The sequence below is a fragment of the Peromyscus californicus genome, unplaced genomic scaffold (genome assembly GCF_007827085.1).
Source record: "Peromyscus californicus insignis strain IS unplaced genomic scaffold, ASM782708v3 Scaffold_13__1_contigs__length_99412109, whole genome shotgun sequence".
NCBI lineage: Eukaryota > Metazoa > Chordata > Mammalia > Rodentia > Cricetidae > Peromyscus > Peromyscus californicus.
In genome coordinates, this window is record NW_026294424.1 from 47,934,250 (window position 1) to 47,950,538 (window position 16,289).

General features: G+C 45.9%; 1 protein-coding gene across 1 annotated transcript in view; it reads right to left on the reverse strand.

The window, feature by feature from the left end:
• Window positions 1-16,289, reverse strand: part of Sel1l3 (SEL1L family member 3) — a 112,054-nt gene that overhangs the window by 8,426 nt on the left and 87,339 nt on the right. The window contains exons 18-23 of the mRNA XM_052734937.1: window positions 8,206-8,296; window positions 7,987-8,071; window positions 5,873-5,982; window positions 1,997-2,124; window positions 1,306-1,408; window positions 1,157-1,229 (exon numbers count right to left, since the gene is read on the reverse strand). Of these exons, the coding sequence (XP_052590897.1) occupies window positions 1,157-1,229; window positions 1,306-1,408; window positions 1,997-2,124; window positions 5,873-5,982; window positions 7,987-8,071; window positions 8,206-8,296 (590 nt within the window). The remainder of the gene's footprint in view (window positions 1-1,156; window positions 1,230-1,305; window positions 1,409-1,996; window positions 2,125-5,872; window positions 5,983-7,986; window positions 8,072-8,205; window positions 8,297-16,289) is intronic.

The window sequence follows — 16,289 nt, forward strand, 5'->3', positions numbered from 1 at the left end:
ACCTAACGTTCACTGAGAGGTTTTATACACCACCTCGGTTTAAGAGCTCTCATTTAACTACAGTTGCCATTAGGATAAGCATCTTACATGCATTTTTTAACATCCCCCTCATTTAGATCCCTCGGAAGTTATGATAGACTCTTTTGATTGATGAGAAACTGGGAGATCAGAAAGGTTGAGTAATTCGCACTAAGTCACACAGACTCCGAGACTGGAGTCTAAGTCCAAACAGAAGGCATGAGAATCTCATTCTATTAGTTACTTCCTTATGCTAGCTTGAAAAATAACAGTCTGGAAAGAACCAAAGTGGACTCTCCAAGTCTACCTGGCTAGCTGGGTAGACTTCTGCATTACGACTGGAATGTGCTGTGGGATGGAAGATTTGTTTAACTAAGTACAGATGCGTTACATTTGTGTGTGTCGCAGAATAATTGTTTAACTATGTAAAGATATGCTGCTGTTTCACCTTGCCTGCCTAAGCACCCGATTGCTCTAATAAAAGCTGAACGGCCAATAGCTAGGCAGTAGAGGGATAAGCGGAGCTGGTGGGCAGAGAGAACAAGTAGGAGGAGGAATCTAGGCTCCGGGGAGAACAAGGGAGAAGGAGAGGGAGACGCCAGGGGCCAGCCAGACACAGAAGAAGCAGGAAAGTAGGACGTACAGAAGGAAAGAAAGATAAAAAGCCCTGAGGCAAAAACGTAGATGAAGAGAAACAGGTTAATGTAAGTTATAAGAGCTAGTGGGACAAGCCTAAGCTAAGGCCAAGCATTCATAATTAATAATAAGTCTCTGTGTCATGATTTGGGGGCTGGTGGGCTGAGAAACCCTGCTATACGAGTGGGAATACGTCATACAGCAGCTGGGTTTGAAATGAGGTTTTCAAGCATATGTAGGGAAAAAGAAAACACTGTCACTGATTTTTGTTTTTGCTTTTGTTTTTAAGCTCAAAAGATAAACACACAAAACCCCAAGCCCTTTACTTTGAAAACTGTAATAGTCTGAGGCTCCCTGACAGAAGGGGACTGTAAGACACTGTGCTACAAGGACTCCTTCATACTATGCGGGACCGTGCTAAGGAAATGAAGCATTACCAAGATCATGAGAGGGAAAAAGAAACCCCCCTTCCCTCCTGCCTGGGCTCTACAGAAAGCTTTACCTGAGACACACTGGAAATAAAGCACCGTCCAGGCGATCACTACGGACAGCAGGAAGGTTCCCAGGAAGTAGATCTGCAGACATTCGGAGCATGTGTCAGATGCTGGTGGAAGGGCAGGACCTCGAGCAGGGCTCAGGGATGATACTCACCAGGGCAGAGTGCAGGACAGCACCCCAGAGAAGCCGCAGGTGAAGGTAAAGCCAGGCCAGGGAGCAGGGGCTAAGGGACTCCTCGTTACTGAGGCTCCAGCACCTGGGAACAGAGACCAGGGTACCCTGTGGTATCTAGGCTTTGGTGGCATCAGTCATGATTGGTCCCTCATACCCACATGTGTTTGCCTTTGCATACACAAACTCCCTCCAGATGGTGCCAGAGAATGAAGCTAATTAATTCTAAGTGCTTTGGACCTGGCCTGGTATTTGGAGATCCTAGCAGAAACCTCTGGAAAGATCACACCTCATTCCTAAGGAAGGCCCTGAGCATAAGAGCTACTCACACAGTATTTCTGAGTGTCTATCCAAAGTCCAGGTGTAGGATGGCCTCCTTATCTTCTAGAAAAGTCAGCTAATCAGTTGTGTGATCCCTCCCCCTCCCCCACACTCTTATGGAAAATCTTGGTCAGCACTTAAACTTCAGATCTAGAACATTCTATGACAGACCCGAAGCTCAATGAAACAGGAACAGCATCTGGGCTTAGCGGAAGACTGGCAGAAGCAATTCTGGAGACATTTTCTCACACTTGACATCACAAAATCAGGGTGATGCCAGCTTGAACTAAGGCTGGAGTGTCGCCCACTCGGATCCCCCATCTCCCCGGGATGGGAGTAGCTCAGAGCTCACCTTTCATACAGCTCCCGGAGTATGGAGGCATTATTGGGATGGAGTGATGGGTCAATTTCCAGGAACTCCAGAATGTGGTGTGAGATGACAGCACCTTCCTCTATCAGTAGAGCTAGGTTGAAAAATCCCTAAAAAAAAATGAGCAAAACCGAAGTCAGTAACTCCTGGAACAAAACCCAGACACATGACCTTCATCACAATGTAAACTTTTACAACCTCTACATTTTTTTTTTCATGGTCCCTAGAGCCAGATGGTTTTGTCGTGTTCATTGATGAATTGTTTTTCCTAAATCTATGCATCGGAGAAATTTATTTGCAGGAGACTGAGGAGGTATTCAAAGAACGCTACAGCCCATCTGCTCAAATGCCAGGCAAGCCCTTCTCCACTCTGGTTCCCACACAGAACTTGAGGACACGAGTCATTGCATCAACAAAGCTAGAATGCTGAGTTAAGCCCATTGCTTAACTCATGTCCTTGACCACCATCAGTCTATTGGACACCGGATCAAACAAACAGTAGCATATAAGCACACATCTGAGATGTTCTGGGTGAGTGTGGAAAATGTCACATGATTCCTGTTGGTGTAAATCTCAGCTATGGGTCATTTTTCTACCTTTTTCTTCTATACTTTGCTTCTGACACTCAGAGCTGGACCTATCCTTTGGACCTCGTAGCTCTAATAAAAGAATGTCATTCAAGAGCTGGATGGTTGAGATGTATCTAAAATGTGGGTCCTATAAACTATCAGAAAGAAGTAACACCTCAGCCATGAGGGTATGTGGCCAGGCCAACGTGCCCTCTAAAAGTAAAGTGACCTTTATTACCAGAGATCCACAAAGACAAACTTTTGTTGCCCTTCAAAGAACGCTTGGTCATATTTTAATGGTCTCCCTTTGACCTCGTATTTCAAGGGCCACCAATAATAATTTAAAGGCCATAAACATCCACCATGTTGTATATACCAGGATTCTCCACCAGCCCATGCAGCAATCACTGTCAACACAATAGCAGCTAATTTGTGAGTGCTTGCTGTGTGGGAGGCAGTGTTCTGTTTTATAAACATTCACTCAATCTCATAACAGTAAATCAGTACCATCACTCTTTGATTTTACAGAGTAAGAAACTGAGGCATAGAGAAGTTAAGGGATGTGCTTGAAGTCACCCAGCTAGAAAATGGCAGAGCTGGGATTCAAACGCAAGAGAACAGGGTTCAGAGATTCCACTCACACTGACAAATAGCCTCTAGATAGAGTATGAAGTGTCTTTAAGATGCATGCACACCTTCAGCAGAAACACACCATTCTCCTCTCTTTGAAAGGGAGGTACTCTTAACATTTGAAGTGTTAGAAGAAAAGGGAGAAAGTGGCTATAAGATTGCAAGGACTCTGATCAATGGGAAAATAAGATCAAAGTAAGCGGCAGCCAGGCCAGGAGAGCAAGTGTTTGTATGTCTGAATGCAGCCCAGTGGCTTAAGGTTCATTATCAAGTAAGAAAATATATAAAGAACTAATTATGACTTGAGTTTTAAAAACTATCAAAGAACCAACAGATAACCAGGCAAAGAACAAGAATAAAGAATTCACATAAAGAAGATAATGATGATTGGTTCATCATCAAGTGCGGATGAAATAGTCCTTCTTACTAGTAATTACGTAAAAGCAATTGGAAATGAGAATCAAGAATCAGCCTGCAGTCACTCAGTTCACAGAATTAAACTACCCACGTGGACAAGGTTTCTGTCATCTTCCTCTGCTTATCTACTGCTCACTGAGATAATGGCAGGAAAATATAAACCAGCAATATACTATTGTGTCATCATAAAACTGCTGGGACTCTGTGACTAGCAAACAGTCTTTCTCAGTATATAGCTGAGGTATTCCAGTGAGGGGGTAAGGTAGAGACCCAAAGTGTTTATTATAGCGAAAGAGAGGCACTCCCCAGCTTCTCGAGAGACTGTCAATCCCAAGAAAGCAAGAATAGTGGGGTTTTTTTTTTTCCATTTTATGTCTTCACCGCTGAACTCTGTCTGTAGCACATAGGATTGGATAAATCCATGTTGAATCAATAAATAAGTTGTCAAACCAAAGAATAACCATTCATCAATGAGTACTAAAGAAAGAGACTGTGTAATAAAATGTACACAGTGTATCAATTGAGTGAGAAGATTATTTTCAAGGTTGTAAGCACACTGGAGTGGATGTAACAGACGCAGTTGGTGGGCAGGGACTGGAAGGGAACATGATGATGTCATGAAGAAGCTCCAGGCTCAAGACATGGCACAGTGGGTAAAGGTGCTTGCCACCAACACTGATGACCTGAGTTCAATTCCCAGGGCCCACATGGGGGAAGGAGAGGCCCACCTCCCTAAAAGTTGTCCTCTGATGCCTGCATGAGCGCTGTGGCATGCTCACCCCTCCCCTTCTACACACAAAAATGAATAAATAGCTGTACAAAAAGAAAAAAGGAAGAAACAAAAGGCTTTGCCACGGAACTACAGACACATTGTATTTATTGATTCAGATCCCCCCCCCTTTTTTTTTTTTAATTTTTTCAGCACATCCGGAGTGCAATGGATAAGCCTCGCCCTGGGAAAACCACCTTCATGATCATGGTATCTCCCCTGCCAGGTAAGTATAGGTTTTTCCCTTTTAAGATTAAATTTTACTGGGTTTGTGACACGGTTTTTCTAAAAAAAAAAAAAATATCAAAATTGAAAATCAAATAATTAGGCAGCAGATTTGGGAGAAATAACAATTTCTGATGAACACAATATAGATTGTGTTCATTCTTGGCGTGGAATCAGAGCTTTATAATAAACATCTCATTTAATACTCACATCCCACAGGGGAGGGGCTGTAATGACCCCGGCTGATGGATGAGAAAAATGGAGACCTGAGGGTTTAGTGATGTGTCATGTACAAGTAACTGAGTGGGAAAGATGTGGGACTTTTAGCCTGGACACACAACTGTGGTACACAAGCAGGTATCAACCTTTCCATCCTCCATTGTAGAAAAGAACCTGAGATCTTCACATATTTCTAATTAGGAAGCTGAAAGGGGATGAAAAAAGAATTACCATAAAGACACAGGCTAGCGCCTGACGGTGGTGGCGCACGCCTTTAATCCCAGCACTCAGGAGGCAGAGGCAGGCAGAACTCTGTGAGTTCGAGGTCAGCCTGGTCTACAAAACGAGTTCCAGGAAAGGCACAAAACTACACAGAGAAACACTGTCTTCAAAAACCAAAAACCAAAAACCAAAAAAAAAAAAAAAAAAAAAAGACACAGGCTAGTAATTGTTGCAGACAAGCTCTCCTAAAATCTGGGCAAACTTTTTAGGACAAGCAAGGTGCTTGAATAGTTTTGAGATACTTCCCCCAAGATAGTCATGAATTAGAAATGCAAAAATATTAACTTTACAGACATCACCTGCTGTGGATTCAATGTGAAATGTTCCCCATACGCTCATGTGCTCGAACACTTGGTCCCCAGCAGGTGGCACTGTTTGGGAAGGTTGCAGAACCTTTAAGAGGTGGAGCCTCCCTGGAGGAAGTAGACTACTGGGGGCTGGTCTTCATACTCTACAGCCCAGCCTCACTTCCTGTTCACTCTCTGCTTCCTGAGTGTGACAAGCCAGTCTCCAGTTTCCCTAATGTGCTCATGCCTTCCCTCCTTGTCACAAAGAACTGAGAATCCAAACAACCCCTTTCTCCCTTAAGTTGCTTTTGGCCAGGGTATTTTAATCACACCAGGTAGCTAAAATAAGCTTGCCACTGATGAGGCATTCTGACGCATGCATTCCTGATGCTCGGGGATCTATCACTTCCCGGGTGCTGGAAGTACATACTGTGCTCCCTTGGGTGTTACTGTTGCTTACCTGGGAGTCTCCATCCAGGGCTGCTTGGGCATACATCTGCACAGACAGCTCCAGATCTTGGGACTGGTTTTGGTGGCCATAGTAGTAAAGGTCTCCCATCTTCAAATATGCTGGAGAACACAAAACATGTATCTACTCGTCAGGCAGTTTTATTTCCAGGGGTTTCTAAGCCATTGCCCATAGGCTAGGAGAGCATACATGCTTATTTTGGGTGACACTGTGATATGACATTGTAATCTAAAATTTCATGATCTAGAACCAGGCAATCAAGTAACAAAAAAAAAAAAAAAATGTGAAAAAAGTCATAATGATGGCTGGATGTGGTGGTGCACACCTTTAATCCCAGCACTTGGGAGGCAGAGGCAGGAAGAGCTCTGTGAGTTCGAGGCCAGTCTGGTCTACACAGTGAGTCTCAGGACAGCCAGGGCTACATAGTAAGATTCTGTCTCAAAAACAAACAACCAACTAACAACAACCAAAAAAAAAAAAAAAAACCAAGCAAACAAACAAACCAATAAAAGGTCATAATGTTTTAAGAAAGTTTATGGTTCTGATTTTAGTTGTATTCTATACTTTCTTGGGGCCACATGTAGACACGCTGTTTTAGAACAACATGTTACATTATTGATGTTTCCTACCTATCATAATACGTTTATACATGCCTGTAAAACACTGTTCTAACTTTAATTGTCAACCTCTAACTGTAAAATTAATACAACCTGGAGTCATCTGAGAGGAAACTCTCAGCTGGGGAACTGCCTAGGCCAGATTGGCCTGTGGGCACATCTGTGAGGAACTATCTTGATTAAAATTGAAGAAGGAGGGCCTAGTCCACTGTGGGTGACACCATCCCTAGGCGGGTGTGTTCCTGGGCTATATAAGAAAGTCCATATAATAAACATAAGCCTGTAAATGAGAACACCACAGAACAAACCAGGAAGCAGCATTCCTCCATGGTTTCTGTCTCCAGGGTCCTGTCTTGAGCTCCCCCACCCTCCCCCCACTCCTCTCATTGATGGAATATGACCTGGAAGCTTATGCCAAACAGACACTTCCCTTCCCAGGGTGCTTGTATCATAGCAACATAAAGGACAGTGGAACAAACATCTTCATGTTTTCCTTGGTGGAAGTCTTAGGCCCTTAGCACTTGCATCTGTCGACATACTACTGGGTTTCCATGTTGGCTCCCTGCACAGATCTGCTCGGGAGGATGGCCATCAGCAGGCTCACAACCCATCCGTTGGGGCTGTCTCTGATCCTGTGTCACAGCTACAGTGCTGTGGCCTGTCCTGCACACGTCCTGCACCTTTCTGACTTTGTTTCAGTCATGTATTTCATCTGCTTAAGGGTATAGCTGCAACTCACTGCCCAAAGAGAAATGCGGAGTCCATCTCTAGTAGCTGTACACAGGACTTCCACCACGGGAAAGTGGGTGCTGGTGTTGGGAGAGCATAAGGGGTAAACAGGAACCCGGAGGTGGTTTAGTAATCAGGACTGGGGAAGCAAATGTCATCCTTAGTGTGCAAGAGGGTGGTATGGGAGGGTAGATGTGACAGTGCCAGGGCTTTGTGGCCCCTGAGAGCTGAGATCAAAGATGACCGAGGTGGCTGGTGGGAGCCAGAACACTGAAGGGCTGCAACCAGAAGCTGGGTGCAAAGAGAAAGGTGGAGGTATACCTGGACTTTGCCCCTCCTCCCATGATGCAATCTGCCAACAGTACTTCAAATTGGCAGAAGTTCACCTGAATGCTCTAGACAAAGGAGTCTGGTCACTGTAATTCCTGGAGGCTGGCCTCTACCCAGAAACCAGAATGGAGGGTCCAGGAGCCCATCTGGGGCACAAAAACAAAGGACCAGGCCACAGCCCAGGGAACCGCATCATAACAGCGGTCTCTTCAGAGACGTCTTGGTTTGGAAGGAGTTGCTGGCTTGCAGGAAGTACACAGCAGGAGGCTGACAGCAGTTTAGCCATGACCTTAATAGCAGACATTTTTCACTTTCTTCCCTAATTGTTTAGAAATATCACACTCCCTACCAAACTGTTAGATGGTCCCTGTGACTATAGATTAAAACCTCCCCAACACTCCAGCTTAGCACCTGTTTTTCTATACATACCAAACGAAGGGGCATCGATTTGAAAAACAGAGAAATTATAGTATCGCCAAACACAATTAACGCCCAAGTATCTCCCAGCCAGGTCCTAGGAGGGGAAGGGGACAGAAAGTTAATTCACTAATATTTTGGTCCAGTGACTAATTTTGCCCCTGTAAAACTCAATTCATTATCTTTAACCTCAGAGCTTCTACCGAAAGAAGAATAGAATACATTACTTACTGGCCGCTCCTCGCAGATGTGTGCTAAATTTGTCTGTGACACTTCAATTCCAGTTTCTGCTGCTAAAACATAATACAGCAAAGCTTCGTGCCTAAAAATAGATGATTAATAATAAATTTCATATAGTGGCTCTTACTAATACTCAGAGAGCCTTATATTCAAACAGAAGAGGGCAAAAATAAGCAGTTTTTTTAAAACCACAAAATCATGAGTTCCTCCTGCCCCCCACCCCCTTTAAATAAATACTGTTGTTAAAAATACTGCCTGCTCTGATTTATTTTCTCTTAAAAGCTGAAAGGACAGATAAGGCCAGGAGCTACTCGATACAACAGCTACCTCTACTGGCTGAACGGCATGTGGCCACGCTGGCTGGGGACTGTCTGCAGGTCCTAGGTTCTCGAAGCCTCCCTGCATCGTTTAGGATGAGTGGTATTAAGAAAAATCCCTGAGCTTTACAGCGCTCTGTTTCATGAAAGGCTTTCTAGGACTCAGGGTTCTGAACAAGCTTAATTAAGCAGGGCTTTTGTTGTGCATTAGAAAGTGGGCAAAAGAAATGTGGTTTACAGGGCTTGACAGCAGTGGTCAAAACAGACAACAGAATAAGTGTTGAACATTGCAGCAGGTAATGGCCTGGGATTTCTGCATGGAGTTGTGACAAGGTGCCTGGGCCTATAGATATGGCCCGACATCCCCTGATGGAGGGAGGGCCACGGACATGATGCCTCTGGAGGACGGAATAGTCATGCCAAACCAAGGAGCATCAATGTGTACCACATGGTCCCACACATCTCACCTGTGGGCTTTATTCAAAAGGGAAAAATCAGAGCTATCTACAAAGATTCCCTTGTCAAGGAGTTTGTGGGAGGGCTGCTCATAAGAACAATAAGAAAGAAAACAGGAAACATGTATCTGACATCTATTGAGTGGTGCAAAGACTCCAGGGTGTAGCTGCTTTCAGACGTGGTTGTTCAGAAAGTAATGTCACAAGATGGTGTGGTGGTGCATGCCCATAATCCCAGCGCTTGCCAGGCAAGAGGGGGAGGGGGTTCAGAGTTCAAGGTCATTCTTGGCTAAGTAGTGTATTGGAGGCCAGTCTGGGCTACATGAGACCATGTCTAAAAAACAGAACTGGCGTCTGGGTTGAACTCAATTGGAAGAGTGCTTCCCTATCATACACAAAGCTGTGGGCTGCAAAAGCAAAGTGAAACGGAACATGTATATGCACCCGTGTGAATGCACACACAGAAGACAAACCCCCAAGGCTCTTTGGCCCAATGCTAGCTTCCCTCTTTTCTTACCTTAACTCTTAACTCATTTGGGGAGAGTACATGCAATTTTTATTTTCTTCCTTTTAATTACCTGCTTCCTTAATTATGTATATGGCCTAGTTTATGAGCAAAAATGAATCATAAGTAGTTGTTTCCAAAGCTTATTTTTCACTCGGTGCAGTTGATATTGGTAATGTTTTCTTCATGTTAGCACTACTTTGGAGGTGGACTGGGGGAAGGGTGGGGAGAGCATGGGTGAGACAAAACCAGGTAAACAGTCTGACGTCATCACTGTGAGTGGGCAGCTTTGGGCAGCCCACACCTTGAGCCAGAGAGGTGGTTGGAGATCAAGCTAGGACAGTCAGACCTTCATCAGACACATGGAGGCCATGGGCTGTGTAGCTGAAAAGGGAGCCAACCCCCAGCCCATGAGAGACCCAAGACAGCAGACCCATCAGCTGTGATCATACTGAGAGTCAAGGTCAGCTGAGCAGTGTCCCCTGCAAAGACAAGTAACAAGCCCGAAACGGTACCGTAAATATCGCACAGCCTGTAACAACCATGTTTGGGTACCAGCCTCCTCTGAGCAGATCCCAGAAAGCATGTCAGCGGGACCCAGCAGAGAGCTACATCCTTCTGCAGCAAGGTTCTAGTCTTACATATTCTCCCTCCCCCACTTCTTTCTGAGGTAGGGTTTCATGGGTCTGTACCCCAGGCTGGCCTGAACTCGCTGTGAAACTGAGGATGGCATTGACTTACTATTTTCACCTTGTGAGTACTGGGATTGCGGGAGTGTACCACCACGATGGATGCCGGGACTCGAACCCAGGGCTTTATGTATGCCAGGCAAGTACTCTATCAACTGAGTTACAGCCTGAGACCTAAGGTCTCAAAAATCTCAAGTTGTTTCAGAGATACTTGGGTTGTACTCATGCCTTGGTTTCTGCCCAAAATGCACGAGAGGGCTAGGCGAGGTGGCACATACCTTTAGTCCGAGCACTCAGGAGGCAGAGGCTGGAGGATCTCTGTGAGTCTGAGAGTTTGAGGCCAGCCCAGTCTGCATGGCGAGCTCCAGGACAGGCAGAACTACGTAGAGAGAATTCCTGTCTCAAAAAAAAAAAAAGAAAGAAAAAAGGCACAAGGGAAGGACATGATATTGATTTACAACCCAAGGTCAAGATCTGGGCCGTGAAGAGATGGAACAGGCTCACATTATTAAAACATAATGCAAGGAGCTTTCCTTGAGCAAGAGAAACATCAGCTGGCTGTGAGAATTGAGGACTGGGAGGTGAGCTTGAGACCGACATCCTCCTTAAGAACAGTTACTAGACAAAGCTTGTAATGACGGCGCCTCATCTCTCAAGTGACCTTGGTGACAGGAGGGAGAAGGGAGACTTCCATTGTCCAATTATTACATAAACCGAGAGGAAAGTTAGCAGGATTCTGGAACATTCCCATCAAGGAAGAACTGAGATCTGTCAAAATGAGATGTCTAAAAGCATCTATGTCAATATCAGGGCTCAACAGAAATCCACCTCATCTTCCATCTGGCACAATCAATCACCCAATGCCTGTGTGCCTGACGTCATCACATTTCCTACTGAACAGTGGAAGTCTATAGGGAATGAGACACTACAGACCAACCTTCCCCACTGACTAAACCTTTGAAGGGCTGAGCGGATGGCTCGGTGGATAAAGGGCTTTGCTGTGTGTGCATGAGGACCTGAGTTCAGATTCCCTACGCCGACACAAAAAGCCAGCCATGGCAGCATGTGTTTGTAACCCTAGAGCTGGTGGGGACTGGGGTGGGGTGGGGTGGGATACAGGCAGATCTCTGGGGCATCGCAGGGCAGCCAGCCTAGCTGAAAGGGTGAGCTCCAGGTTCAGCAGCAGCCTGTCAACAATCGAGGAAGAAATCCCATGTCCGCCTCTGGCCTCCACATGTGTGGCATGTGCGTACTCATGCACACACACACACACACACACACACACACACACACACACACAATTCTGAGACATGGACTTTACCACATGTAACCTCCCGGCATTCATTTGACTATCTCCACTGAAATCATGTCAAAGTATTAATTACAGATATTTCTACTCTTACATTCTGAAACATTTGCTCATCCCCAGAAGCCCAAAGACAGAGTTCAAAGCTTTTTTGTTCTTCCACGGTACCCCTCAAGGTGGAGAAGGGCAAATAGCATCCCCATGCACGGAATCACAACCCCTCCGTGACAGTCGCTGTGACAGAAAGGTCAGAAGGGCACAAACCAGAAGGGACTCACGGAGAAAGGACTCAGACACATTTTCTACCTTCTCGTCTCAGATGTGGCATAAAATGTTCCTAGCACTTTCCTGGTGATGCATCTTCATGAGGGCTGTGTGAACGGTGAGGTTGAGCTCTCTGAGTGGGTCCTCAAACAGTAAAACTATTTCCTCTGTGCTCTTTTGTGCTAATGTCTGAAGCAGCTTAGACAAGAAAGATGAGAGAAAAACAACAACAAAAAAGCCCCCCAAAACTAACATTTAGGGTCGCCCCGTGGAATTCATTGCTGCATTACAAAACAGTGACTCTCCTCAGCTCCACATGCCTCCATGTCGCGTATGCTGGTTAACCTCTAGGGTTAAATACTTGGGGTGTGTTGAAGACAAAGGGCATTCAAACTCACAGCTGGAAGATAAAATACACAGGAACCAAGCGGACTGAAATGAAACATGACAGCTGGCCCTTCCTTGCTAACTCCTTCTAGTGTCCGAGGGCCGCCTGAGGCAAGACAACATTATCTCCCAAGCCATGCCAAGGCAGCAAAAGCTCCTCTCCCCACCACCATCTTCTCTTAAACAAATTCCACATAAATCATGGAACAACAGAAAAAGCCACAAGCCCATCAAACTGACACATGTAATTTGGAAATAACGTCCAGAGGCTGGGGACATTGATGGATGCCTTAGTTCTATTACAGCAAAAGAGAAGGTACCTCCCAGTCGGAGGCTGGAAGAAGCGCATGTCTATTTCCTGTTTACCCCTGGGGAGGGCTGCGAGGCTGGAAGGGCAGGAAACCTTAGAAGCACTTTGCTCCAAATATATTTTGACAAAGATCTTCCCACTGTGATGGATAGAGATGATTTTTTTTTCCCTGTCAGACTAAAGTTTCAAATCCAGACTGATTGCGTCAGCCATACTTAGCATCAGTATTAAGACTGGCAAGGACAAGAAGGGGCAGAGATGTGTAGATGATGGGCAGGAGAGCAAAGGGATCCATTCTGGGAGACAGCAGAGCATCGCTGTGGACGGCTGAACAGAAAACAGGTGCCTACGCAGAGACCCAGGAACCCCACTGGCAAATTTAATTGTCAACAGGTCCTCTGGCCCAATCTTCAAGCCATGTGGGCCTTCAAGCCAACACCAAGGAAACACAAATATGCATTAACATGAGAACCTTCAACATGTGTGACCACCGAGGATGTGCTGCATGCAGTGTTACCCAGAGGCAGGAACTGAACTGTGGAAGCATGTTAACTTGAAAAGGCAGGTGAAGAATTACACGGATAATGATTTAAACACTATAAAGGTCGGAAACAAGCCAAACCAAACTACAGGCCAACATATCCACATATCCAGATCCATAGAAGAATCTAAAAGCAAACAGAGGTGGGTGGGTGCAGAAGAAGAGTCGGCTAAGAAGTACTTCCAGGTACTGGGGTGGTGGTGGAATTCGGTCTGGGAGGGACATGTAGGAGTCTCACCAGCAGAGGACCAGAGCAATGCTTATTGTCCCTCCCTTCTCCCGCTCCCCTGCTTCTGATCCTTTCTTCCTCCCCTCTCTCCTTTCAAGCTTGCCTCCTTCCCTGAGTAACCCCTGACTGGCCTGGCACTCACAGAGATCTGCCTGCCTCTGCCTCCCAAGTGCTGGGATTACAACCACACTCAGCCCTCTCTCCCTCCCTCCCTCCTTCCTTTCCTCTCTCCCTGGATGAAAGATTTCACTAAGTTTCCCAGGCTGGCCTTGAACCTCGGAGCCTTCCGCCTCCGCCTCCTCAGTGCTGAGTTCCAAGGCATGCACCACGATCCTCGGTTCATGCTCATTTTCTTAGATAAGGTAGACCTTTGCTGCACTTTCTTGTAAGCTTCTGAACTCATGTGCATGTCACATACTGTTTTGCAGGGGTCTCTATCACATAAACAAAGGCGAATCGGTCAACTGATTCAAGCCACAGCTTCAGTTCAAATGCTCGGCTCCCTTAACTTGGATTCTGAACTTGCCCCCTTCCATTCTTGTCGCCGATTAAGTGGATACTCTGTCACTCATAATCACCATATTTTCTTCAATAGCTGCCCTTGCTGCAAACGGCTTAACCATTTCCAATGGCACTCAATCTTTGGTTTCTTTACTTAGGCTCCTGCAACTTTCTTTGCTAGAAACTCTGCCCCCTGCAGGCTCAGAGGACACTCTCCCCATCCTTCAAGGCGGCCTTCTCCCTAATTCTGTCCTCAAGGCTGTCCCAAGCCTCCCGAACTAGGTAGCATCTTTTCCTCATCCAAACTTCCGAAGCTCACGCCACGGCTCTTCATCGGTTCACCTCCGTTAATTCATTCAGTGGTTTCGGAATGCTTCCCAGGTGCTCCCATGTGCAGGGCATTGTGATACAGCCCTCCAACAACTGCCAAGCTAGGAGCAGGCCTGCCCATGATGGACAAAAGAGGGAAGGAGTTGGCCAGGACTCCTGGGTAGAAGAAATGGTAAGTGCAGAGGCTCGGAGTCGGACTGAACACAGGCCTTGCGAGAAAACACACATGGAAGAGGAGGGACAGTGAACAGTCCCAAGTGTGACACTTGCCATCCTCGTGGCCAAGGGCAAGGTGCCCTAACATTTAGGCAGTACAGTAAATCTTTTTTTTTTTTTTAATAATAATACTTTTTGTTTTTTGAAAGTGCCATACCGTTAGGCTTCTTTATCTTTGATTTTTATTATGTTTTAATTATGTGTATGCGTGTCTGTGTGGAAATGTGCACATGAGTGCAGGTGCCCACAGAGGCCAGAGGTATGAGTGATACGGCCCTGGAGTTGGTTGTGAGTTGCCTGATGTGGGTGCTGGAGGCACACTCAGGTCCTGTGGAAGAACAGCGCGCACGTTGTTAACCACTTAACCATCCCTCTGGCCCATGACAGTGAGTCTTAACACACGGGGCAGCACACACTTCTAGTCTCTTCCCCTGCCACCCACAGCTTGTGTCGGGGAACTCCTACTGTGGCTGGGTTTTAAGAAAGAAAACAAAACATGCACATCCCTATTGGTCTAACCCTCCGAGGCAAGTTTTAAAATGTGTGAGCTGAAGTGCTTTTGTGAAGTTTAATTCAAAAGCGGGCAAGGAAACAAAACGATCTGCAAACCCTCTGTACGGAAACTCAGGCGTCAGACATCTGAGGGTGTGTCTGCAGGCCCAAGTGTGTTTACAGACACGCTCCTCTTTGAGGAAAACACCACAAAGGAACGCTTTGATAATTAGGTGTTCGGTTCACCCTAAGAAGCTCGTGAGAAGAAGAGAGGGGAGGTTAAGGTTGGATTTGAGAGAGGTTCTTTGTTTGCTTGTTTTTGAAACAGGGTTTTTTTTCTATGTAGCCTTGGCTAGCCTGGAACTCACTACGTAGACCCAGCTGGCCTTGAATTCGCTGTGATCTTCCTGCCTTGGTCTCCCAGGGTGCTGGGACTCAAGGTGTGCACCGTCACTCCCAGGCCCGGGTTTGAGATTCTTAGGAACTCAAGTTCACTTGGGAAACAAGTTAACACAGCACAGAAATGGTGAGGCATGTTCAAAGTCGGGGACAGTTATTTCATGTAAAGAAACTTCTTCTTGATCACGCACGGGGAAGCTGTAGATAACGAACGGTTCCAGGGCGACAAAACAAACATTTGTATTTGGTGCTTTTTCCAGAGGCTCATTTCCCAGCATGCTTTGATTTAAGATCCTTGCTCACTGATCTGTTGGTTCAGCTATGGACCAAAAGGGAAAATGGCATCCTTTTGGGCCTACGCTTTTATTTTTAATTAAGGTTCATATCAGAGTGTGATCTATTCTAGGTCTGGTCTAATGTCTTTGAGGCAGTGGACCGAGGGGATTTCTGATGATTTGCATATCCATTTTCGTTATTATGGAAATACCCAGATCATTTAGGCAATAAACCAGCCAAGAAAATGTGTCCTGAGGGAGCAAAGATGGAGTGCTGGAGTCCACAGAAGAAAACAAAGGGAAGCAGAAGGCAGGTGGTGCTTGAAAGCTGCCCGGCCGTTTATGAAATCACCAAATGGTGACAAGAGATGCAGAGGATCTCATCTCTTCAGGACAGGGTGGGTTACCCATGTCAAGGTCAGGAAAGGGGCATCTGTCAGGAGACGACAGCCAGCAACACTGGGTTCCGAGGTATAGTCAACTATTTGTGAAGGAGAGCGTTGACCTTACAAATGGTCTCTTCACCCACCAACTGAGTGCATGTGCCAGGCTTTGAGCAGCCTGGCAGAGTGAAGAGGGCTCTTACCCAGGACTGTGGTATCATTTCTAACTCTACAGCCAAGCCAAACAGGAAAGAGAAATCAATGTACGCGTGTGTCTCTCAACTTGATGAATGTGGACACTCCCCCCTAGAGAACTAATTTTTGTGTATAATTAAACATGGAAATGCAATGTTTTCCAATCAACAGCCAATCAGCCCGTGTGACTCTGAATATCATTACTGGGAGGCTGTGATTTCCCTGCAAATTGCTTTTGGGGTTGCATTTGAAGGTTCCCTCTCCTAAGACTATGTTGACAG